The sequence below is a fragment of the Passer montanus genome, unplaced genomic scaffold (assembly GCF_014805655.1).
Source record: "Passer montanus isolate IOZ18808 unplaced genomic scaffold, ASM1480565v1 scaffold6, whole genome shotgun sequence".
Lineage (NCBI taxonomy): Eukaryota > Metazoa > Chordata > Aves > Passeriformes > Passeridae > Passer > Passer montanus.
The window spans coordinates 14,148,252-14,174,030 of NW_024371037.1; the positions used below are offsets into that span (position 1 = coordinate 14,148,252).

General features: G+C 36.0%; 1 protein-coding gene across 2 annotated transcripts in view; it reads left to right on the forward strand.

The window, feature by feature from the left end:
• The window catches only part of TMEM117 (transmembrane protein 117), a 184,830-nt gene that overhangs the window by 89,710 nt on the left and 69,341 nt on the right, over positions 1-25,779 (forward strand). For both annotated transcript variants that reach the window (XM_039726858.1, XM_039726857.1), the window contains exon 5: positions 21,577-21,674. In XM_039726858.1, the coding sequence (XP_039582792.1) occupies positions 21,577-21,674 (98 nt within the window). The remainder of the gene's footprint in view (positions 1-21,576; positions 21,675-25,779) is intronic.

Genomic DNA, 25,779 nt, shown 5'->3' on the forward strand with positions numbered 1-25,779 from the left:
GTAAGGTGGCAGATTTTCTTCATTTCTTCATGGTGTTTGTTGGGAGTGAAGAGGAAGAAGTAGTAGTTTGACAGGATTTAAGAGTAGTTCTTGTATTCCATCTATCCCATACATCTTCAGAATACTCAGTTTCCATGGGTACAGCATGAGGTTTATGGGTTCCCCACTTTGCTCATAGGATGGCAGCTGTTGACTAGATGATTAAAAATTTCCTGTTAAGAACTGCAGTTCAAATTTATCTCTGTATTCATGTCTGTGTAACTAAGGAACAACAGCCTGTCTGTAATCTGAATGTTCTCTGTGCTACTCAGTGTTTTCTTTATCTTTTAATTTGCTTGAAAATAACAACTAATCAGTATTTATATTAAAGTATTTGGTGCTTTAAGAAAAAAACCATGTGTATCCTTTTTTAAATAAAAAGAGGAGATTCAAAAGCATGTCTGACAGCTAGACTAACTACTCTGTGCAAGCAGTTTTCATGTCATACTCTTGAAATATTTTTACACAGAGCTGTTAACAAGACCTTGAAGAATTATTCAAAATCATGCTTCTGCAGAGAATGTATTGCCACACATAGATACTGAATAAAAGGAAGAAAACACATTACTATCACCTCTGGCATTACTGTGGGATTCTATGGATGTTCCTGCACTGGCTTCTGTTGGTAACAATAGGCAAATCACTTATTTTCAAGTATTTGTGCACCTTACTGATTTTGTAGACAGCCTACCAGCCCTTCACTCATCATAAATGTTAAAATCCAGGAGAAAGAAGTTTTTTTGAAGGGTGCTCATTAGAAAGGACAAGAGAAAACTCAAGGTAAGGAATCTGTCTCTTGTGCTATGTTCAGGAAGCCAATCTGCTAATTTAAGTATTTCCCTGCAGCACCCATGTGCTACTAATGATTACTGCCCGTGCTAATAACTAAAAGGTGTTACAAGCAATGCATGTAGCACTTTCACTTTCATCTGGTAGTATGTTGCAAGTATATTTTGAAAAACAAGAACATGGGAATAAGAAAATCTAGCCACAACACAGCCATGTGTGTTAAATTAGTTATCCAAGTCACTCCATTGCATCTTGGTATATTATAATTCTGCTGCATTTTCTTGCCTTGTCTACAAAGATAAAGCTTGGAGAAAATTAACTGCATCTACTGAGGAATTCAGTAATAAGCCCAGAAGAATAATAAAACTGTGTTTAAGTCAACAGCTTAAAGGAAACAGCTGTGCAAGAACAATGGCTTTTGAAACAGGGTGAATCTTGACAGAAGCTCAGATCCCGTATATTTCAGCCTTGTTCATTTGTCAACATAAAGGCAAGATAAAACCTTGTGGGATTAAGTAAACTCCATAGCTAAAAATAAATTTTGACACTGCTTGTAGACACATGACAAGCCTACAAAGATAATATATTGGTAGTCTTTTCATCTAGAAAAGAATATGTTTTTAAGGAGGATGAATGACTTTATTGAATTTGGATTCAAGCAGTGTAGTATTAGTACCTTCAAGTAATTTTAACCAGATGTTGCATTTTTCTTCTTTTCAGACTTTAGAAATACAGATGGTAAGGAAATCATGCGTGAAATACTTCTAAATAGAACCTTTAATTAATATTTAGAAACTTTTTTGCAGTTGGCATGATTTCTAAAACTTTTTATCTAATTCTTTAAACTGTGACCCATGATTGGAATTTAATTTAGTTGATTAAGATTTTTTGTAATTTTAAGTTCTGTATATCATATGTACTTTCCAGCAACTTTGTAGCATACCTGTTCCTAAATTGAGCATGCCATCCCCATTGATGCCAATTGTGCTATATGCATTACATATTGTTAATGAGGAGCAGTGACAGGCACCCAGAGTGTCAGATCTGTAATTTGTGTCAAACAAATCTGAAGAGAGTGCAATAAAATGTGACAGGAAAGTCTGACTGCCTTTTGAAGGACAAGAATGTAGGCAGAACAGTAAAGTCTAGGCTGAACTCTGTTCTCTTTTAGGTGGACATAGAAAAAGGGTCCTTCTTGCCATACAGTCACATTAATGGACTTGTCCTAATCAGTGCAATGGAGAGCAGAATTCAGCCCTTTCATCCTTTTTCATGGTAACTTTCCACTGATATTGGCAAGATGCAGTTCCTGAGTCAGACCTGCTGTTAACCTTCAAAATGAGCAGAAGGTATTTTGGGATCCCGTGTGAATCATAAACTTCTCCATTTTCGTTTTTGTTTGGAAAAGGCATTTCTATTGCCATGTGTAGAACAGCTGAGACCTTCCTTCCACATCAAACATCAAAATATTAACTTTGCAAAGGGCAGTTTCAAAGAGATATGTTACACTTTTCATGCATGTGCAACATCCTGCATTTTTCTGAGATTCTCACACTAGCTCACCCTTCAGTAGGTATCTGGATGGTAAGCCATACTTCCATTATCTGCTGTATTTGCAGCATCTTGTTACTAAAATCCCAATAAACAAAAGGAAATATGTTGTTTTTGGTAAGTCATAGCTATACCTCATCAGTCCAGGTGTGTGAACCTCTCTGCTCTTAGAGGAATGAAGTTTGCACATTTATAACGCAGGTATAAAAAGATCACACTTTTGCCTGGCAGATTGACAGCAAATTGGTATGATGGTGATGCCTTGAAGAGGGATCAAGCAACATTGGTGTTTATCAATCTGAACACTGAGAGCTGAGTCAGAATTTGAGGGTATGTAGGAGCAGAAAAGTACAAATGCAGTTTGAAGCTTTTACTGTCTTCTAATGCCCACGTCTGGGGCTAGGGATCTGGGCCAAGAAATACTGTTAGCTTAGAAAATGATTTTAAAGGAAAGTCACATTAGACTTTTTCTGTTTTTCACACAGAAGCAAATACCTTATGTCTGTAAAGACAGCTTCAGAAAAAATCAAGCATGTCCCAAATATTCCCACAATTTAATATTTACAGTCATGAAAAAGCAATGAAATCTCCAGTATGGCAAACTGGTAGAGCTGTCTGAGCAAGTACCTTTGAACTCAAAGAGCTGAAATTAAATGGGCTGTGTTCATTTGCCTTCCTTAACATTTCCAATAGGTTGATACTGCTAATCTGTTTAGTTTTTTTATATTTTATCCTCTGGGCACTATAAAGCAGCATGTTCTTATTGCTGTGATGATGTAGAGGCCAAACAGAAGTCTAGAAATTAAGATGGTCGTGGCCATGCAGAACTTCCTTAAAGAGTCTCTTCAGTGTTCTTGTACCACCCATCAGTTTCAGATGTTACAACCACACACGAGTCAGCAGAATGGCTCTTATGAACCTTCTCCAGCAGCCTTAGTACAAAGTCAGACAGCTTAAAATGGTGCAAAAAGCTTTGTTATTTTGATCTCAGGAGGCTAACAATAGATTTTAAAGTCGCCCGTTTTATTCATAAATGGAAAATTGTCATGAAACAATGTGAGCTATAGGAATCTGGTGCTAGTCATGTTCCAACTGACAACTTAATCTATTCCTAATTATGGTTCCATAATATTTATTGTTGGGTTTCTAATTTATAGTGCAGTTAATGAGAAAGAAGCATAGTCAGAAACCACAGGACTTATTTTCAAGATGGAATTTTTTTGCTATCACACTACTAAAAAGAAGGAAAATATGTTGCAAGTTACTTACCTATAAAACTTCTAAAAACTGCTAAAATAATTATGCTTAATGATGTTTCTCTAAAGAGTGACCCATTTGTATAATGCTAATATATACAGTGCTAATAAAAATAGTGCAAGAATTTAAAAACCAGAAACTTCTTGGATCAGAAAAATATAGAATGTGAAAGAAGACACACACAAACTAATCAAATAGTCTAAGAACAGGTAGAAAAACAAGAATGACCAGAGGCAAAAGGTATTTTAGTTCTATTTCAGTATCTTCCTACAGCAGAATGGGTACTGTGAAATATTTTATTAAGGGCAGCCATATGTATGGTGTTTGTACTGACTGGGCATTTGCTGTAAAAATAGTATAGATGTGTAAATACTATCTATTTAGAATGTCCTATTAGAATTTTGGAAGAAAAATGCACTTTATAAATAGCACCCTTCAGAAATATCCTACTCAGTGCTCAAATGAGGACTTTTATGATGCTATGGCTTAAAAATCATATGTAAATATGCCTTGGTTTGCTTGGGTATGCCCTTTTACCTGATACTGATTTTTCCATTTGAAGTGCTTGGTTCTTTGCTTCAGTAGCATTTTTGCAGCAACAGAGTATCTTCAGCTCTTTGTCAGCCTGTGTTCTAGAAGCACTTTCTTACTGCCCATTTCTGTTTTCTAGAATTTTGAATTTATTTTGCAAGTGAAAAATTCAACTCTACTGAATTTTGCAGTGGAGTTGGGGTAGTGTAGGGACAATTCAGATTGACAGAAAGTTGGCATACTTTGAACTTTCTCATAGTAATATTTATAATATTTTCTCATATACAATACGATAAATAAATAAATAGTATAAATATTTGGCATACAATATAAAAAATATATATATATTACAAATATATAATATTTATATTTATAATATTTTCTCATATACAATACGATAAATAAATAAATAGTATAAATATTTGGCATACAATATAAAAATATATATATATATATTACAAATATATAATATTTATATTTATAATATTTTCTCATTCCCCCAAGAATATTTAAATTTTTTTTTTTTAACCAGAAACATCAATGGAGAAAAACCCATGGAGCTTGTACAAAAAAAAGTCTTAAGCCTTGAGATCCTTTGTTTATTTATTAGGTAATGTTCTTTCATTATGGGAATGGGAAGATATTCAGTGAGACAAATCTGAGGATGGCATGCTGCTGGGAGGCAGGTGGCATGCAGGACAGTAAAAGGCTGGTAGATAGTCCAGTGTAAGACTTCCCTGCCTTAAAGACTGTGCAAGAGCTTGGGCCTGGGAATGCTGATGCATTTGACTTTGCAGTCTGTAAACTGTAGACTGTATAGTCTTTGTGGCACTGGGACCTATGTCCCAGTTTAATTTTTTCAGGGTGTAAGTCTTTGCCAGTCAGATCATAAAAGCACTGATGACAGACAGGCAAAAGTATCTCTTCTTACGTATAAATTAATATTTTTGTACTTGCATGTGTAGTCACTAAAAAGTGACTACTACCTTTAAGTGTGCTATTAAAAATTCACCATTAAAATAAACTAATGTTATTTTAAAAACTTCAATCCATCAAGTCATTTATTTTCCCAAAAGCTACATCCTCCTTTTTCTCCACGTAAGGGGACTTAATATAAGTATCTGACAGAGGAAGTATGCATATATGTAGGTACATATGTATCATATATGACACAGGAAATCAAACACCCATTTGCTGGTTTTATGCTACCTTGATTGTTACACTGAAACAGCTAACAAATAACCATGTTTCTAATTATTTTAATCAATTGTATGCACGAGGTTGCAAGTAACAGATACAAATATGTCCTGTTTACCATCACTGGTAATTAACAGCTTTTTTTGTTGTTTTGTTTTGGCCTTTGTGGGGTTTTTGGTAATTGTGTCAGAAATGACAAAAACCATTTTACTGAAAATTGTAGAAATATTGCTTTTTAATAGTGAATGTGGCTGTAACTTTTAATACTAGCTATGGCTAAAGAACTGAGACTGAAGAATCTGATTCTGCAGTCAGCCCTTCCATAGCCTGATCCCCAGCTTGCCTGCAAAATATGTGTATAAATTGTTTGCACAATTGTCCCAGATATTTCATAGCCTTATTTTTGTATTGAAAATGATTAGTAGCAGGCACATCTGTGTGAAAAGCCAGGGATAGGTGGCTCTGCAATAATGGATTCAAGAGCTGTTCAGATTTATGTCCAACATTATTGGAACCCAGAAGTTTTGTGGGTGAAGATATTACCAGAGGTCTCTGACACAGAGAACCTTCATTCAACAGTGATTATCACCTCCCTGTTCACAGACCAGTACAGAAGAAGCCCCAGTGAAACCACAGTTGGTAGAACATCATTCAGAGCAATGAGAAACTCAAGTCTTCTCGTGCCAAACTTAATTCGACTGCTGAGTACAGGATTACAACATAGTTTAACTTATTAGCCTAGTAACTGGAATGAAATATTCACATGGTGAATCATTATTACTTTTCATTTGGCATGGGAAAAAAAAGTAGCAAGTCCATATTTTCTAATTGAGCATAAGAAGCACAAGGGTGCACAATGCATAGATGTCAGGCCTGGGTCATAAAAATGAAAGCAATGTGTTGTGGTCCTTCAAAATTAATCTGTCTGCATCTCAGGAGGCCAAAGCACGTTAGATCAGAACTTTGCCTGTGAGCCAAAGTTAAGTGTGTGTAGATGGCATTGCAGTCTACTGAGAAGACACACTGGCTTGTATTGGTTCTAGATTAGAGTTTTCCTTGCTGGGCTCTAGCATTGCTCCATAGTGGGCCAAAGGTTTTTGAAGACTTATATAAAGTCTCTTCACATGTTTATCCAATGAGATAGTAAGACTTATAAATCACTAAGCAATTTTCCATTGCTCCTCTCTGTTTTTTCAATGATTCACACGACAGCAATCGATTCTGTGTGTTTTGACCATATTTTAATTACTCATGAATGTGAAAAATCTACAGACTACTCCAATTAGGTGTATATTATATTTAATAACTTCAGGTAGTATCTAATCTGCCTGTCTCTCAAGCATATGATGACACTGAGGTCTTAGATGTGAACTTTCTGCTCCTGGAAGTTGTGTCTTTGGTCTACCTTGGCTTGGTTCTTGTCCTGTGGGTTGGTAGTTTGTCTTACTCAAGCAGTTGTTTGGATTGCATTTCAAACATTCCAGTAATTAATAGTCAATCTGAAATATCCTATGAAATATTCCAGTACCTGGTTTAAAGCTGTAGTTTTGTTTAATCTAGGGATAATCTACCTGTCAGTGTCAATCCTTCCTTCTTTTGAAGGAAGTGTGAAGAGCTCTGGATTGGATCTCCATTCTTTTGCAACTATACATTACTATGTCAATTTACTAAGCTTATTTCAACTCATACTGTCATTTTTAGTATTTAATCTTTTCCACACTTCTCACTCTCTATCTTCCATCTCACTCTCTTTCTAGAATCTCTTTCAGTCATCTTTAACTGCCTATTTTCTTGTTTCATTTTTCTATCAAAAAATGAAAAAGGTTTTCAAAGCTGATAAGAGTCTTTATTAAACTTTGGGTTTGCATAGGATTCAGGAGGCCCTATTGCAAACTAAAATGCCTGTATATACTGTATTTTTGCATGAAAAATGCTTCATAGTAGACCTAAGGTCATATCAATTTTAGCTAATCTAGAACTGTAATCATATTTCATTATTCATCTGTTATAAAATGGTTTTGCCAATATACAGAGAGGAGCTGCAATTTTAATAAAACTGTTTACAGACATTACTAGTTTTCAAGCATATATAGATAAAGTTTATATGCTTATATAAATAAACCTTAAAAATTCTGTGCCAATTTTTCAGCCAACTGACATGGACATTTTCATGAGATTCCTGCTTATGTGACAAAAGAAATCAGGGAATGTATATTTCAGCTTTATGCATTATACATATGCTGAGCATCACCATTTATATTTGTCATTTGTGCTTGGAGTGGTACGGTACCACGTTAATTCAGCTAGGTAGCAGTTAAACCAGCAAGATGCCTCCTAGGTTAATATCCACCCAGGTTAAAAGGCAAATGCATGGTTTTAACATGCTTGGTTTTAACAGTCTATCTTTCAAACTGGAATTGGAGTGGAGTTGTCAGGTAAAATATCACAGTGCTCTCATATACATGGGCTACATAGTCCTAGGCTGAGTAATTTTAAAATAAAATTTTTTGAGCAAGGACTTAGGATTAGCAGTGAGAATTCAGAGGCATCAAAACTGTAAGTCTAAGGTCTGGTTCAAAGGTGACCTAATGTAGTCAAGGCAGGGAGGATGAAACTTTAGTAAAACAGAACACACATATTTGATAGAGAGGTAATATAATTTAAAGTAAATAAGCTGTATATATAAATTTACTAATTTAAATTTTTTTAAACAAAACTTTCTAGAAGATATTAAGAAAATATGATGTGGGCTCTGGAGGACAGATTTACATTTCCCCAGAATGTGGTGGTTCCCTCCTTGTGCTGAGAGAGAAAGGCAAACAGCTGGAGTTCAGACAAATGGTCTACTCAGAAAAGCCCAAATGATAATGCTCCTGGGTTAGCTTAATATCATAAGGGAGACATATATAAACATAGACAGCATGAATAGAATAGAGGTGATTTCAGATTGTACATCAAAGCTAGTTCAAGCATGTAAATATAATCTGCATTTCATTTCCTGAGAACTCTGGCAGAAAAATCAGAAATACTTTGTCCAAGAAAATGATCAAAACATCGGATCTGGCTGAATAAAAGGGGTCACTTAACAAAACAGTCAGAAGATAGGGATAAGTATTTCACTAAACACAGTAGTTTTGTTTTTAGAAGCAAAAAGGTACAAGTTTAAAGCAAAATAAGACAGTCTTGTTATATATTCTCCATGGCATCATACTAAACTTAAAACAGCTTAGCAGCTTCATTGGAAGCATCATTATTAGTAGAGAATTTGCAGGTATTAGAGAACATCCATTATTGTTTTCTAAGAAAGAATATAAGATACTAATTATAAACCCTTCAAAAATTATGGCATGAGAAATGGACAAAGTCTAAGAAAGATGTTGAGAAGTCAACTGGTTTTCAACTAAATATCAGCAATTTTCCACAGAAGGTGCATGGTCTTAAGCAAAGCACTGATTAAAATACTTAATCAAGTAAGCTGAGATGACAAACAAGACCAGCTGTAGAGCAAAGATTGTACCATATCAGCTGTGCACACAGTATGGCTCAGCCTTGAGAAATGTCCACATGGGAAGTAGTAATTGACCACAAATTGTTGTTCAAAAGAGAATCTGATAAAAAAATCTGCTTTATACCATGTTGATAAAGCAGCATTTTTTAATTTGCAACATCTGAACATTTAAGAAAACTAACTTTCCCTTTCATGTAAAGTTGGTCTCCTTGAGCTTTTTCTCCTTTGTTCTTTTTGGAAAGAATGTATTGGTTTTCACTACAGTGTTTCTTATAAATATGTATAAGGCAAAAGTATGTTTTAATGAGTGACCATTAGCTGATTTCCCATGGTCTTGTATGTAGACAGTAGATAAAAAACCAAACATGTCTAACTAATGGCAAATAACTGTGCAGCCATGATCCAACGTTGCATGTTTTCTTCTAAGTGATATCCATCCTGCTTCCCCATGGGATGACTGTTTGCAGATGGATAGTCATACATAAAAAGCCAAAAAGATAATCTGAACAAAAATCTTGATTCTTTGTTTATATAAGAGATATTAAATTTCAAATGAAAGTCTAGCAGGGGATGAAAAACAACTGTATTTTAAGGATTGTGTTCTCAAGTGTGCTTAAAAGTGGAACAAATTTCTTTCCATTCTCTTTGAATGTTCTCTTTGCCCAGAGGTGCTGGTATTCTTTCACTTCTTATTGAACAAAACCAACAAAGGTACAAAGTTCTGCCTATGCTCAGTAACTAAGCATTTTGGTTAAAGACTGCTATTTTCTATAGCCAAGGGCATGTGAGAATGCAGTGTTACTACCAATCATTTCTAGCAATCATTGACTTCCCAGTCTGCAAAACCTCTTATCTACTTACTGTCAAATTGGCTGTGGAACATATTTCAGCACAAGTCCAGAAGGGAGTGTAAAATTCTGTCCCTAGAGGTACTGCAATTTCTCTCAGCTCTCTTTTTGCTGTACTTCCTTTTCTAAAATCCTCTCTAGCAACCCAACAAGTACTTAAGAATTCTTCACAAACCCTTATCCCCTGTGTGTCTTCAATATTCTTCCCAAACAAGGATCAGTGTGAAACATTTTCAGTTGTATCCATTAATGTTTAATAACCAGCTTCTCCTTTGGTGCTTACTGTGCAAAAAAAATCAATATTTGAAGCTGTTAAAATTTGTAATATTTTTTCTTGACTCAGAAGTAGCAGCAATTTTATCTGAAAGCCAAAGTGGAGTTTTGTGTGATATAAGACTGTCTTATCGTCTGCTTTATTTGAAAGCATCAAATTTGGTGGAGGGTCTACAAAAACATGTACCTTAAAACCTGAATGAAAATAAAATTAAACTTAATGGTAATATCTTTCTTAATTTGGTATATCTGAGCTAAGCCAATCACACCATTTTAAGGGAATAGTGGTATCACTTGAAATCCTCAAGGCCTTCAATATTATGATTTTTTAATAGAGACAACTTTAGTTATGATCTCAATTTTTTTAATATCTAATCCCAAAAGTTCCCTATTCAGGGAATAGGGACATTCATTTTGTGTTCTTCTTTCAGCACTGAGAATTCCTCAAACAATGCCAACACAGTTTAATAGCAAACATTATTTCTCAGCTTTCTAATAAGGTACTACATTCTCTTGTGAATTTTTGATGGGTATTTTTACATCTTAATTATAATCTGAACTGTTAAAAATTGCCTAGATTTTCTTAAAGAACATAATCCAACAGGAGAAATAATTGACTGACTTTTCAAAACAAAATATTTGTTATTCAGAATGGCAAATGACTTTGCAACAGAGTCTGGAGATTTTCTTCTGTTGAAGTGAAACTGGTACTAATCACCTTCCACTGAATACCTTCCATGAGTATTCTTTATTCTGGAAGTAAGACCAAAGTAGTTCTTTACCATTTATGGACTGAACAAAATTGTGGCCATGCTTACACCTCACAGAATTGCACAGGAAATGGGGACAAATAGAAGGATTTATAACTTGTTGATGGATTATGTTCTCAGTGTGATTGTAGCTTCAGTATAAAAAGGTAATTAAAGCCAATTAATGATGCTGCCCATAAATCTGTCAAAGGACCAGCAGCTGCACATAAATAGTATTCTAGTTGTATAATCCTTTACAGTATGATATGGGAAATAGCCAATGAAAGGTTTTTCAGAAGTGCTTCATGAATTTTTTCAGTGTGTTTTCCAGTAAGAGTTTCCATGAGAAACTTGTTTTGTGCAGAATTTCTCTCATTCTCCATTTAGACTGAAAATATTGTCATGTAGTAGCTGTGTTTGCCTTGAGTGCAGAGCAGAAAAGGCCATGTAAAGGAAGTTTCAAGTTCCCCTTTACTTATTCAAGGAATGAAGTGGATTGAAACCACTCTGAGCTGTCAGTACATCACAGCCTTGAATCAACTGGAAAAGCAGCACGGTGCCAGCAGCACGGAGATGGATTTTCATTTAATTAGGTGCCTTGTTCTGGCAAGAGGAGACAGGCGAGTGTCTCAGCAGAGTGGCCTGTGTGCCCCCTGCCCATCACCGGGGGCATCCTGGTGCTCAGATGGTTCTCCTCTGGTTATGTGCCTGGGTGCAGAGAGGTGGAAGGCAGAGAGTAAACATCAGAGCTTGAAATCACATTCTTCATTCAAACAGATTCATTAGTTTTTACTAGGTTCTGCATTATGTAGACACCAATAGAGAATTTTAAAAGATATGATTTTGTAACTTATATTTACCCTATTTAACTGTTGATCTAGAACCAGCTGTGTAAAGTGAAATAAATTCCCAAAAATCAAGTGTCAGAAGCACCCATTGTATCTCACATTCACTCATTCATAACAAGATACTCCCTCATTAGTCACTAAGTGGAAGTTAATAGCAACCTCCCAAATAATTAATTGGAAATATGCTATTGTCACAAAGTATTGTCACAAAGGTTACTTTTTTTGCTTCCTCACATGTCACTGAATCACACTAACACTCTGTACTCAAATGTTGGACAAGTGTTATTTATACATTTTTTCCTCTTTCATCCCTTAACTCACCAAATATAATTAAAAAGTATTTGTGGGAAAGGAGAAGGCTTGTGAAAGGCACCAAGTGACATGTATGTTGTCACTTTTTTCTGAAGAGCAAGAACTTCAAAGCTACAATTGTCAGAACAGCAAATGCTGACCTTCTGGCACTCAAAACATAGACTACACAGACGTTGCATTGACAGTTTACAACTCTAACTGTGAGTCTCTGAGGGCATCATGATACAAATAAAAATGATGGCATTGCTCAAGAGTAATAGCTAATGGCCCATGCAGAAAGCTGTCTGCATCTGTTAGAGCACATGGGTACGTGCAAGTGTTACTGAGAAAATTGTTAGATGGAGATGTCGAAAGAAGACAGGCCTGAAATTGAATTTGATCAGTAGAAACCTTTGTCTTTTGAACCTGTCTGGCATGGGACTCCTTCATGTCTTGGGAACTGATATTTATTCCATGCCTAAGCTGGTATTCTGCTCTATAGCAGGCACTCCAATAAGCTTCCTGTTTGCAAAGTCCAGAAGAACTGTCTTTAGAGACATAGCTACTCCTTGTCAGTGTACTCAGAAGGGCTGGCAACCTATCCAGAAGAGCTCAGCATCTGTGTTGCATTGTTCCAAATCAAACCAGAATTTGTTCCCTGTTTTTCATTGCTGCATGTAGTAACTTCCCTGAATTCTGAATTCTATATGGGACCGGGTAGTTGAACTTGTCTGTGACAGATACATTCAGACATCAAAAATTTTCCTTAGGCTAAGACAGTCTCAGAGGATGAACCACACCTTAATTACTGTGTGCCACCATTTGGTGTATAGTTTCATGTATGCTAAAACAAAACCTCTGTGATTATGGGATTGTACAGCTCAAAGCTGGGAACCTGTAAATGAATCTGTAAATGCTGAATAAATGAGGAAATGCTTGCATTCCTCCAATATTCCAAAATGTTATGGATCCAAACCTAATTTAAAAACTGCTATTTGGATTTTGCATAAAAAGTCCCTTTCAGCATGAACTCATTTTGAACCTTCTGCTATAGGCTACCTCTGTACTAATCAGGGGCTGGCTCAATTCTTTCTTCAGTGCTTTGGTTTGTAGATATCTGTACAATGTAATTCATGGGATTAAAGAAAGGACAAGTTGTGAAGAGTCTGATTCTGCAGCTACAGAAGATGGGGAGACTTGAAGGCTGCTACATTGCCTAGGTGTGTCTTTAGAATTAAAGTCAATGGATAATACCTATGACATTGGTTAAGATATAAGCCCTGTTAGATCCAAGACTAAAAATGGGCACACTGATTTCACTGCTTTAAGCAATACTCTACAGCACAGAGGAAAACCAATGCACCTTTGGCATCATTCCCTAGACATCTTTGCAGTTTTACTCTCAAAAATATAGAAACCCATCCTGTGGAAACATAGGAAAGTACCTTTGTCTCTGATATTTGCATTGGCTGGCTCTGCTCCCTAGGTTAGGTTACTCTTTTGTGATATGGCTTCTCCATTCTCTGAAATCCTTTGCTAAAATCCTCCATTACCTGCCAAAGGATCTCTAAGGATTCTCTAAGTATCTTTGTCTGAAACAGCCTACCGAGGACAAAAGCCTACTTTTTAGGCAGAGGATGTGTGAATACAGCCCTTTCCTGTGACAAAAGCTTGTTGCCTCTGAGCCAGCACATATGTCATTAATTAGGTTAATGACACTTTGGTGAGAAACCCTAAAAAATGTAGAAAACCGTGTTTAATTTATATTATCAGACTTCCAGTGCCAGCAGTGTGATCATCTGAGCAGGTTCTGGTTTAGAGTGAAGAGAAATAAGTACATCTTTACAACAGAACATATTTTGATGTGATTTTCACCCCAGAAATGTTTTTTCTTTTCACTGGCTATAAAAAGAATCTACATTGATTTAGATGCATATGCCATGTGCACCAAAAATGGCATGACTTCTGTCTCTGGCCTTTCACCTGAACCACCAAGCTCTCTAAATGAGTGAAGCAAACTTTCCTGCCATGACAACCTAAAATGGAACTGAGCTGAATGCCTTAAATGAAAATCATGATGTGGCTTTATGTCTCGCACTTTGTCTGTAATATGTGACATTACCCAGACCTCTGCTTCTGCATTTGTAACACTAATAAGGAAGCTGTAAAGCAAGGAAAAAAATCTTCTGAAATGTGCAGTCAATGATTATATAAACAGCAAGTGCTTGCCACATGGCAGCCGGGACATTTGTTGCACGTATATAGTGATTTGTGTGCACAGTAGGGACTTGAAACATGTTAGGAAATGAAATGGCATCGCTTAGAGATTTTCTGCTTCAATTGTAAAATTGATCCTAAACAGTTACTTATATGTATGAACTGTCAAGGAATTTCCAGTTAAAAGAAGATTTTTTTTAAAATTTTATTTTTCTTTTAAATTTTAGATTTTGCTTTTAAGAAAAGCAAAATCTATTTAGAAATTGTTTCTCCTGGTATTGAAATACGCCAGAATAAGTTGACTTATAGACTTAAAGACTTATAGACTTAAAATTATTGCAGACCAGATTTCTCCCTAACTCACCTTTTGATATCTAAAGTTTTTTTACCAGAAATTCTCTGTGGGCTAGATGTTGGCTTTGTGGAGCATTCTGTCCTAACTGAATTTGGAAACTGAAAGGAAATGCTGGCAGAAGTGACTTTTCTAAAGTTGAACCTAAAGCGTATATATTTTTAGTTCTTGCCATCTTGTTGAGTTGTTATCCCAGCATGGATTGCACAGAAATCATTATGACAATATTCAGAACCAAATCAAGACATTCCAACTAAAAAAGAAGAGGCCTGTTGCTTCCTCAGAGGGTGGAGAAATAAATTTGCATGAATCTGTAAAGATAGCATTAATTAACATAAGCCTCCTCCATGTTTATGCAGAAGAAGTTCTTTAACTGGTTTTGGTGAATATTTGGGTGTAAGACTGTACACATGTCCAAATGGTTTGGATTAGGAAAATAAGAGCTCATAAGAGTAATACTTAGAGCATGGTGGGAAATGTGCAAATGCACAAAATTGTACTGGAGATCATTGTGGGAGCCACAAAAGTGAACCATAATATTCTTTATCACTCGTATTTGTTACTGAATTGTGACAGCAGTATAATGTTGTTTTTCAGGATTTACTTATTGTTAGAACAGCATGTGTTCGTAAGACAAGAACAATGTTCTGGCTCTGATTAAAATGAGAAAACAATAAAAAGTATATTGAAGGGACCATTTTGTCTTTGTGATTGTTGATGCTTTGAAAAAGCAAATATGAAAAGAATTCATTGCAATTAAATTGAAGGAGAAGAAACCTAAAAGAAGCCTCATTTTTTTAGGGTAAAAATCAACTAAATTAGGAATTTAGTTCCAAAATAGAGGAAGCAGACAAAACTTTAAAATCTAGTAGTGTATTTACAGCCAACTAATAATATTTATCTTGAAAAATATTGCCCCCTTATAGATCTGTAAGCCTAATTAAAAATATTTGTTAAATTTGTTTTCAAACACACATTTTGTTTATTACAAAATGCAGCAGAGGGGATTTAAATAAATTAACAGTTATTTCAGAAGAATGTGTAACAAAGTTCTTGACACTTCTGCTCAACTGCCAAAGCATTTTCAGAATTAAATATATCATGTGTAAGCTATGTAACAGTTGAGTATGATCACAGAATCACAGAATTGTAAGGGTTGGAAGGGACTTCTGGAAACCATCAGTCCAAGCCCTTGCCAAAACAGAGTCACCTAGAGCAGGTGATACAGGAATGTGTCCAGGTGGGTCTGGAAAGTCTCCAGAGAGAGAGACTCCACAACCTCCCTGGGCCTGTTCCAGTTCTCTGCAACCCACTGTGTGAAGAAGTTCTTCCTCATGTTGAGGTAGAACTTCTTTTTTCTCAGTTTATGGCCATTGCTCCTTGTCCTGTCACTGGGCACCACTGAAAAGAGTCTGGCACCATCCTCTTGGCACCCACTTTTGAGGTATTTATATGCATTAATGAGATCCCCAGACCAAACAGGCGCAGCTCCCACCGTGTCTCCTCGTAATATGAGATGAGACCCCTCATCATCACTGTGCCTCCCCTGGACCCACTCCAGTAGATCTTTGCCTTCGTGAGCTGTGGAGCCCAGAACTGACACAGCACTCCAGATGTGGCCTCACTAAGGCCAAGTGGAGGAGCAAGGTCACCTCCTGCTGGCCACACTCCTCCCAATGCACTCCAGAGCGCCATTGGCCCTCCTGGCCACATGGACACTGCTGGCTCATAGTCAGCTCGCACCCTCCAGGTTCCCCAAGTCCTTCTCCTAAGAGCCACTTCCTGGAGGTCAGCCCCAGCTTGTGCTGGCACTTGGGGTTATGCCTCCCCTGGTGCTGGATCCTGATTTGCCTACTCTGAACCTCATTAGGTTTCTTTCTGCTCAACTCTCCATCCTGCCAAGGTCCCAATGAATGGCAGCAGAGCCGTCAGGTATATCAGCCATCCCCCACAGTTTTACATCATCTGCAAACTTGCTGAGGGTACATTCTATCCCTTTGTCCACGCTGCTGATAAAAGAGTTAAGACAGGTCCCAGTATTGAACCCTGGATAATACCACTGACTAAAGGCTTCCAACTAGATCCTACTTGGCTGACCACTGACTAAAGGCTTCCAACTGGATCCTACTTGGCTGACCACAACCCTCTGAGTTCTGCCATTCAGCCAATTCTTGATCCACCTCACTGTGTATTCATCTGACTCACAGTTTCTGAGCTTATCCATGATGTTATTATGGGAAAGAGAGTGAAAAGCCTTGCTGGAGTTGAGACAGACAACATCAGCTATTGTCCCCTCATTGACCCATCCTGTCATACCATCATAGAGGAGTATCAGATTGGTCACCATCCACAGAAGTCAATTTTGTCCCAGAAATCCAGATGAAAAAAGCATAAAAACATTTTCCCTATAGGTTACTTTTATACATCAAGTGAACAGCTCCACAGTTTTTACATATCTCAAAGAAGAGAAAAGTGATGGATAGAAACTTTTAATGACTGAGTACTAAATGTTTGGTATATGATCACTGTGGTGTAGTACAGTACTAAAAGACTGAGATATGATAAAGAATTGATGTGCAGTTAGTGGGACACCTATATATAGCTCTTACCTAAAAGCACATAACAGCTAAGCAAGGGAAGTGTATCCCCTCAGCGGTGTGCATTAGCTCTCATTGACTTCCCACTCTGACTTCAGAAAACATAATTACTTTAACCTGATTTAGCCCCTGTTTTTTCTAGAAGAAAAAACTCACATACTTTTCAGAAACACACTGGCAATGTTCAGTCTTTGCAAAACTATTGGTGGATTCTTTTGATGAAGAATGCAATGTTCATAATCTTGCCATGGGAAACTGCACTCTGGCCTGTCCCGTCACTATGGAATCCTTGCAATTTCTAAAAGATTTTAGAATTTATGACATTTGCTCTTATCAATGAAATGCCCCAGTAGGACTGAAAAGAATGTTTCTTGTTTTGAGTTTGGGGTGAGTGGAGATGTGCAAGTTATGTACTATTTAAAGGCTGAGTGTCAAGTGTAATTAATATAGTGCTACTTACAAAGAGGTTTATGATTTCAAAGAAGATATTTAAAATTGTAAGATTATAAAAATTGAAAAAATTAAAAAACTTTTAATGCTTGAATCATTGATTTGACAGTGGTAGATAGGTATATTTTGGCAAATGCAGTTGTTCAGGGATGATGTCATGCTCTTCTGGCTGAGTAATTGCACACAAACAGGTTCTTTATTGATATTTTATGTTGGAATCCTATTGTCCATTAGACTTTTTGCTACTCGTTGCATTATCAAAAGAACACAAAAATATTTAATATTTCGCCATTTGGTTTGTGTTTTCAGGCTTTTCTTGTGGGTCTTAGATTCTTCTACCTACTGTTGAATTCTGGAGGGCTGCTCTTACCCTGTTTTGATGATTTATCGAAGTATGAATAAAGCAATGAAAATTCTCTGTTAAGGTCTCGTCTCCATTTCATGAATATTGCAGCATAGAATATGTTGTGTCCTAAAGCCCAGAGTCCATTTCTCTAGTACAAAACAGTTTCTGCAGCTGCTCATATGAAGAAGTGTTACTATCAAACCAACTGATATAGTTTTATATTTTTACATTTCTCGAATACAATTTTTCAAATGAAAACAGCTTGGCCAGCAGCCTGTGCTGCATCAGTTTTCTGTGGGTTGTCTCTCTGCGCTCTGAGGATGATAGCATAGTTCCTAGTAGTGGAGTATTTGGATGGTACTTTGTAGGCATGAACAAAGTGTGAGGCCATTTTCTCTCTCTCTCTCTCTCTCTTTTTTTTTTTCTTTTTTCTTTTTTCTTTTTTCTTTTTAGGGAAGTTTCACTTGCTGTTAACTTAGAAGAGGTACCTTGCCTTAGCTGACACTGGCAGTGCAGAGGTTGGTTGTGCTGGGAAGGACCTTGCGAGGTACAATGCAGCATCACTTGACATGAGTGTCTGCAGAGAGATGTAAAGTATGTGCAGAGTATCCTGAAGAATAGGCTCAAAGAGTTACTGCATGGAAGGAATAAATGATCCTTAGGATGTCTTAGTGCTCCACTTGGTACATCTCAGATATCTTAGGCACCTTACTCTTTTGTCAGGGATTTTTTTTGAGTTTTTTTATGATTTTGCTTTCTGCACTTTTGTCTAAGTTATTTGCTCTGAATGACTTTGAATCCCAGATGCTTTTTTCTGTGTGATACAATATAATTTTACAAATTATTGTATTATATATTGTACAGTAGTATCGATCATAGGCCAGGTTGGCTGGGGCTCTGAACAACCTGGTCCAGTGTAAGGTGTCCCTGCCCATGGCAGGGTGGGGTTGGAAATAGAGGATATGTAAGGTCCATTCCAACCCAAGCCTTTCTGTGGTTTGATGATTGCATCAAACATCAAAAGGACCATATCAAAAGGAACAAATTTATTTTTCTGTAACAGAAAAATGGGAATCATAATATTTTGCTATTAATGACAGCAATATATCTTTTTAAAACCATTATGAGTTAGACTCATAATTAATATAAAGTAAGTAATATGAATAGTTGATAAAGCCATATTTTACAGGGCAAAATGAAAATTAGGATGCCATAATATATATAAAGCATAGTAATTATTAATGGAAATGGAGGTTTTTGTGCATTTGTGTAATTTATGAAGTCAGGCAGTGTGTGTGATACAGCTTTGCTTTTGCAATTTAATACAGTGTAACTGTTTCTCTCATGAGACACTAAATGAAATGAAAATGTATACACTATCCGTATGTTGGGACCCTTCCTTTTTGAACTCAAGCAGTGTAATTATTGATTAAAGTATATTGCATCTCCTAGTTCAAGAAAAAAAAAATACATTACTTAATTACATGGTAAGTGGCTTTCCCTGTTTTGTTTTCATTATATAAGGTGCAGGCAGACATTTACTGAAGTGTCCATTTTTTTTTTTTGTATTCCCATGTATCAGCAATGTTTTCAAACATAGTCCAGTAAAACAGAAATAAATGTATGCTGTCCAGGAATTACATTGTGAAATACAAATAGAAAAAAACCCACACTGCTTTACATGAAGTTCTGCAAATTCAATTAAAATTTATATTTTTTCTTTTCTAAAAACAATGGGTATTTGATACATATTTAAAACTTGTCTGCTGTATGACAATGTTGAGTGCTTTTCTCCTGTGAGCTGTTTCCTACAGTGATTGTCCTTGACCAAATCAGAAAGTGAATTTGATTTTTCTAATGCAAAAGGTAATTGGATTTCTCGTTATGGAATGCATCCCTTTAATGACTGTCTCTGCTTTAGCCAATTTAGCTGCAACTGACCTGACATTGATCTGGTGATATGACTTTAAATAAATGCCAAAGCCGAGGGATGAAAGACCAGCTATTTGATATCAGAAAGAATGTTTCCTGCCTCATCTTGCCATTTTCCTCAGAAAATATCTCCATCTCAAATGTAATTTTTATGAAACATGCTCCTTTGGTAATTGGTCATAGAGCTGCAAATTGCATCCTTCTCCCAAATATAATAATTTTCCAGAAAGCATCTGGAGAAACTATTTTGAAACTTGAATAAAGCCTCTTGAAATAGCCGTTCTTCTTTGCAAATATTCATTACTATGTAGATTCTTCCTAAGAGGAAAAAAAACCTGTTACTAAAGTAGTGAATTAAATCTTTACAGAAGTCTTGTTCAGCATTAAATATTTATTGAAATATTTATTTAGATAATGGGAATCTTATAGAAAAGTATTATAGCTTGCTGATCAGAGAAAATATTTACCCACATTAAACAGTTACTAAAGGTGGTATTTTAGAATATTATCTGTTCTTTGTTAAGGTTAGTTTTAATGGAATAATAAAATTCTAGAATGTCCATTTCTGCTTTTTAATGTAGTCATTATCCTTTGGATCCAGCCCAGGCTAATACACTGGGCACTTTTAACCCCAAATGGACTTGAAGCCAAAATTTAGAAGTTGAATCCATTTTTAATTTACTCATTGGCCACATGTTCTCTTTGATAAACACTCTTAAAGCCATTGATTGAAAGTGGTAGCTTACACTCTGGATGATAAACTGGATTTTAAAGCATCTGTGAAATTTTGTCTTTAGTTTGAAGTTATTTCCTTCTGGAGTCTTAAGATTTATTTTAATTTTGGTCAAAACACATAGTAATTTCCCACTCTGTACTGATAACAGTGAAATAAAATTTGGTTTACTTACCTGCATTTTGAAGCAGGTGGTCAGCCCCATTTCCTTATCTGATCAATTATTTCTTAACTCTTTACAAATGGATAGCTTTTCCACTCTGGATCATTTGCATAACAGAATTTATGAGTTTATTGTGATGTAACTTCTGGTGCTTTTTAGTACAGTTAATTTGAAGTAAATGGATATGAAAACACAGCTTCCCAAAGAAGCAGGTGCCTGAGGGGTATTCACCTCCCTCACTGAGCTGAAAGTAATTTTTAATACTTTCATGTATCACCCAGAAGTACTGCATACATATGAGTCGCTGGACAGAGAAACAGATGGTCTCTTTAGACAGGAATTATGAAAATGAGAATAAATATTTCATACTTTTAAAAATTTTGCAAGTTTTAAGGGTTTTTTCTGTTGTCAGTCCCAAGTGTACTTTTTATACTGATAGCAGGAACTGAGAGGACATTATAAATGTTATATAGTGCTTAATTCACATGCTTCCACTCCCTAGCTACAGTTCTGATGTCAAGAGTAGAAATTCTGCTGGTGCTGCTCTCAGGGAAGTGCTTCTCCTCTCCCAGACTGGGCCAGAAAGCTTCACAGCCACAGGGAAATGTAACTCATGTCCTGTAGGTTGCTGTAACTTTTAGATTGGTTCCGCTTATCTTCCTGTCTTTGGATCTCTACAGCCTCTCAAGGAGTTGCATGCACTTCTAGAGGCAGAATATGTAGCCCAGTATTCATTATCTTGATTGCAAATAGCATTGGACACACTATTAGTCCACTGTTTGTTATCATTATCAGAACTGGTGCAGCTGTGCCACACATAAATTAAAATGTTCCTAAAGTCCTTGCTTGTACTGCCTTGTGTAGCACCAGTGTTACTGTAATTACTATTTCTTCTTTCCCTATAGGTCACAGATATGATGCTTCAGGATAAACCCTACCCAGACTGGGGAAAGTCTGCCAGAGCTTTCTGGAAGAAAGGAAACATTAGGATCATTTTATTCTGGTAAGAAAATAGTAAAATAAATTACTGCAAACAAACCTTTTATAGAATGTTGAAAAACATATCTTCTATGACTGTCTGTGGCAGAAAGAGATATGGTTGAAAAAAAAGGGTATATCTGGTCTAACTAAAAATTGCAAAAACGGTACATGAGTGAGGACTTCCTAGTCAAAATAGTTGGTGTAGAAATATAATGTTTACATTGATTTATAAAGTTTCTTCTATTTATTTTGATGCTTTATAATTGAGCTGTGAAATTTTTGGTATATGTGATAATATTTGGGTGTCCCACTGTAATTCCTTGTAGTAAAGTAGATATTTGAATTTCCTTTTGTGGCCATGAAATTAATTACAGAAATACTTTGAATTGCCACATGAATAGGATTTAAAACGTCATGTCAATCTCAGATGATTAAGAACAATCTTAAAAAGCAATGCAGAAAGTTGTGAGGGTTAAGAGTTTATTTCACCTCAAATGTAGCTTCTTCCAGATAGATTCCAGACAAATGTAGCTATTAAAATAGAACACAAATTATGACAGGAAAAATGGAAGATGGAGAACATATATTCTAAGAAGCAGTCTGAAGACCTTATAGCTGAATATATAAGAAATAGCAAAGACTTTTGCAATTGTACCAGAACCAGAAAAACTTGTGAAAATGTCATGAGACCTGCTGTTTTTAAAAGAACAGATTTCAAAAGAACTCATACAGAGAAGTTGAAAGATATTTATTTGTATGTAGTCTCCTACAGAAAATGCAATTAAGTATCTGGCACTTTAAAGGAGTAAAACCAAGCTATTATATTAAGTTGAGGCTATAAAGGAAATAGTAAGAGAAATTTGAAAGGAAAGCAGAATCAGATGGCTACAAACAAAGCTTATAAGGAACGGAAGGGGTTGAGCTGATGCAAGTTTTATTAGTACTTAATTGACTATTGAAAATTTGAATATTAAAATTTGGATATTGTTTTACTTTTTCTGCCTTTTTTTCCCCAGCAAACTAGTAATATCCTGCTGGCCTGTAAGTCTGACTTCAGTTTTAGCTAAATGGATTGAATATATTACATGATTATATATTATATATCATTATATATCAATATTGGATTTAAGAACAAAGCTCTAGATTAATTTCTGCTAAAGGAATCCGGAGAATCTTTGCTGAGAGAAGACCTTCTCTTATCTGTTAGAAGTCTATGCACATGTCATCAAAATAATGGATGAGGGAGAAATGCTTGATATAATTTATTTGGACTTTCCCATGGGTTTTGACAAAGTTCTTTACTGAATGCAATTAAGAAAACTGGTAAGACTAAGTGTGCTAACATTTAGAAATCATCTCAGCAATCTGCAGAGAACATTATGAATAAAATAATAATTTTCTGCTACATTGATAAGTCTGAAGAGTCGTGTTATTTAATGTTTGAAGTAGTATTCATTATTTATATACATCATAAATATTAGTGACGTGACAGAATTTCAAGATTAAGTTAATAATTTGAAAAATGCATGAAAGAGGGATCTTGGAAAACCAGGTGAAAAAAATAATGTGACTGAATACTTGAGTTATGGGTGGGGGTGGGGGGATTCAAGCAGCTCCTTGTCATCATTGCAGGATGTGCAGAGGGAGATTCTGTGCAGGGATGGGCAAAAAGGTAAAGCAGACATACAAAAAAAATTCACAGATAGGTGCCAAGTGGCACCAATGATTACAATGTCATCTGAGCTCAGTCTAAAGCATCATTGATTTTTTTCCCCATGTCTGAATGATAGCTTTGTCTGAAAGACTGAAAAGGAGATTAGTTAAGATTTAAGAAAAAACTTAATTACACAGAAAGACTGGAAAAATGGGAAAAAAGGATTAAAAGCAAGGTGACATGATAGTTTTCAAATTTATATGCCAGACTGGGAGACCAATAAAGCAGTATTAAAATTATTTAAATATTATTGCAAGCAAATTTTTTCCACTCTAAAATGTTAAAAATATGTATTTCTAATAATATTCACCCTGAAAAATCCTGCCAAAAGTTCAATACTGAGATAAGTGAAAAAAAAAGGGTTTTCATGCAGGAGTCTCATATTAAACGGTATGCTCAAAACCTGAAGGGTGACATAAATGCTTTTATTTTTAGCTTTAGGCAATGAAACAAAATTGCCTGGATGACAGTCTATGTTTTGCAGACATTATTTATATAGTGCAAGTTAGACATCAGTAAAAGTAGATTTTTTTTTTCTTCACTACGTAGGAAAAATAAAGGAATTATAATGTTAAGCATAGTAACATGGGGTATTTGTATTTACTTTATTGCTACTTAAGCAATGTGATGTGCATAGCCCCATTTCTGAAATGTCCTAAATGAAGCATCCTCAACAGTGTGTCCTACACAGATACTGGTAGGTCAAAATCCATTTATTCTGGACATTTTCTAGTAGCACACCTGTTTAGCAGAGCTATTGCAACACTGTGCAGTGTATTTTTATCATTCCTAGTATAGATATATGATACACAGTCTGAAGTGGTTGATGTAATGAAAACCTTAGCTACAAACTAGACTTGGTTTTTTTTGCTAATGCCTTTTTTATTTTTGTGTTTACTTTGCAAAATTAGAAAACTTCTGTAAATGTACCAAAGATGGATGGATTGTAAAGGTGGTAAAGGCACCATCCATTTATTTATGATAGTTAATTTGTGGCTGCTTTGTTTCTCATTTGGAAATGTTTTCAGCTCTCCAATGCAACTAATTCACAAAGGTCTTGATTTATCTTATCATCTCCTGTTTTAAATCATTCTCTGTAAACATTGTCAGCAACAGCTTGTTGGTTGCTCCTGAGGATTCTGGCTGACTTCTGAATTTCTTCACATCATAATTCTTCCACAAACAGCTCATCTAGCTAAAGAATGATCAGTTGCTATTTGCCTTTGTGTAGTCCATCACTAAGGAGTATTTGAAGTGCCTTCAACTTTTTTTGAAGTCAGAGGTTGTCTTTGGTTTTTTTGTTTTTTTTTTTCATAAAATTTCTCCATTTTGGTAATTTCCAGCTCTCCTCATAGCTAATTGCAGCATTCTGAGGCAGCTTTGTGTAATGCTGTTATATTGCTAAGTGATGCAATGCAAATACAAACACACTTTCTCATGGATTTAAGAAAGCGTGTTGTGAAGAGGACTTCTAGGTAGCAATGAAGCATCTTGAACCCTGATGGAATTACTAAGATGTGCAGACATGTTTGTGGGTCACAAAAGATACACACAAGGAGTTAAATATCTGCACCATCTGCAGTCAGATGAGTCTCTCTACAGACCGCTGTCTCTAGTGCTCTGTCATCACCATCAGTATTGCAAAATTATAAACTTGACTTGAAATAGGCTGATTTTTTTGATATATTGATAACTTGGCTGATTCAGGAGAGACAAATTATATATGACACGAGAGGATTGGCATTTGAAATAAGCAAAAAGAAGTTTGTTGAATAAAGTCAAAAAAATATCTTGGACAAGGCTGATGACAAGTCAACAGCTTTAGCTAGTGGTAAGAGAAATATATAAGACAATATAGAACCATATTTGATGTTTTACATTAGGTGAAGCAGGAGCAGAAGTAGAATTTGAGAGGACTGATTGTTTCGCAAATATTTTTTTTATTTTCCTCCAAACATTGAATAAGTCCAAACTCCACTAAAGGTGTCCCGTACACATCTGCGCAGGAGCGAGCACAGGCAGGGGATGCTGCCCACACCAGTGCCCCAGTATGTGCTCAGGCTGTACAGTCATTGCCATGCTAACATACAGCTCTCTGCCACCAAGGCCTGGGGTTACCTCTGCCTGCTTTGTGCCTGAAGTCACTGTCTCCTCCTTGCAGTGTCTTCTGCAGTGACCTGCCACACCCTGTGCAGAACTGAGCGTAGCAGTTGGAACAAAATTGTAAGGATGTCTCTGGGCTGTGTGCAGTTTCCTCAATAGAGGCAAGACCTGAATGCTCTCTTTTGACAAACTGCTCCAACATCAATTGCCCTCAAAGTTTTCCTAACAGAGTAAGGAGGGTTTATAATGAGCAAGGCATAAAGAATGTGAACTTTTAGCCATAGGGAAAAACAGAGCACAGTCAAAAGGA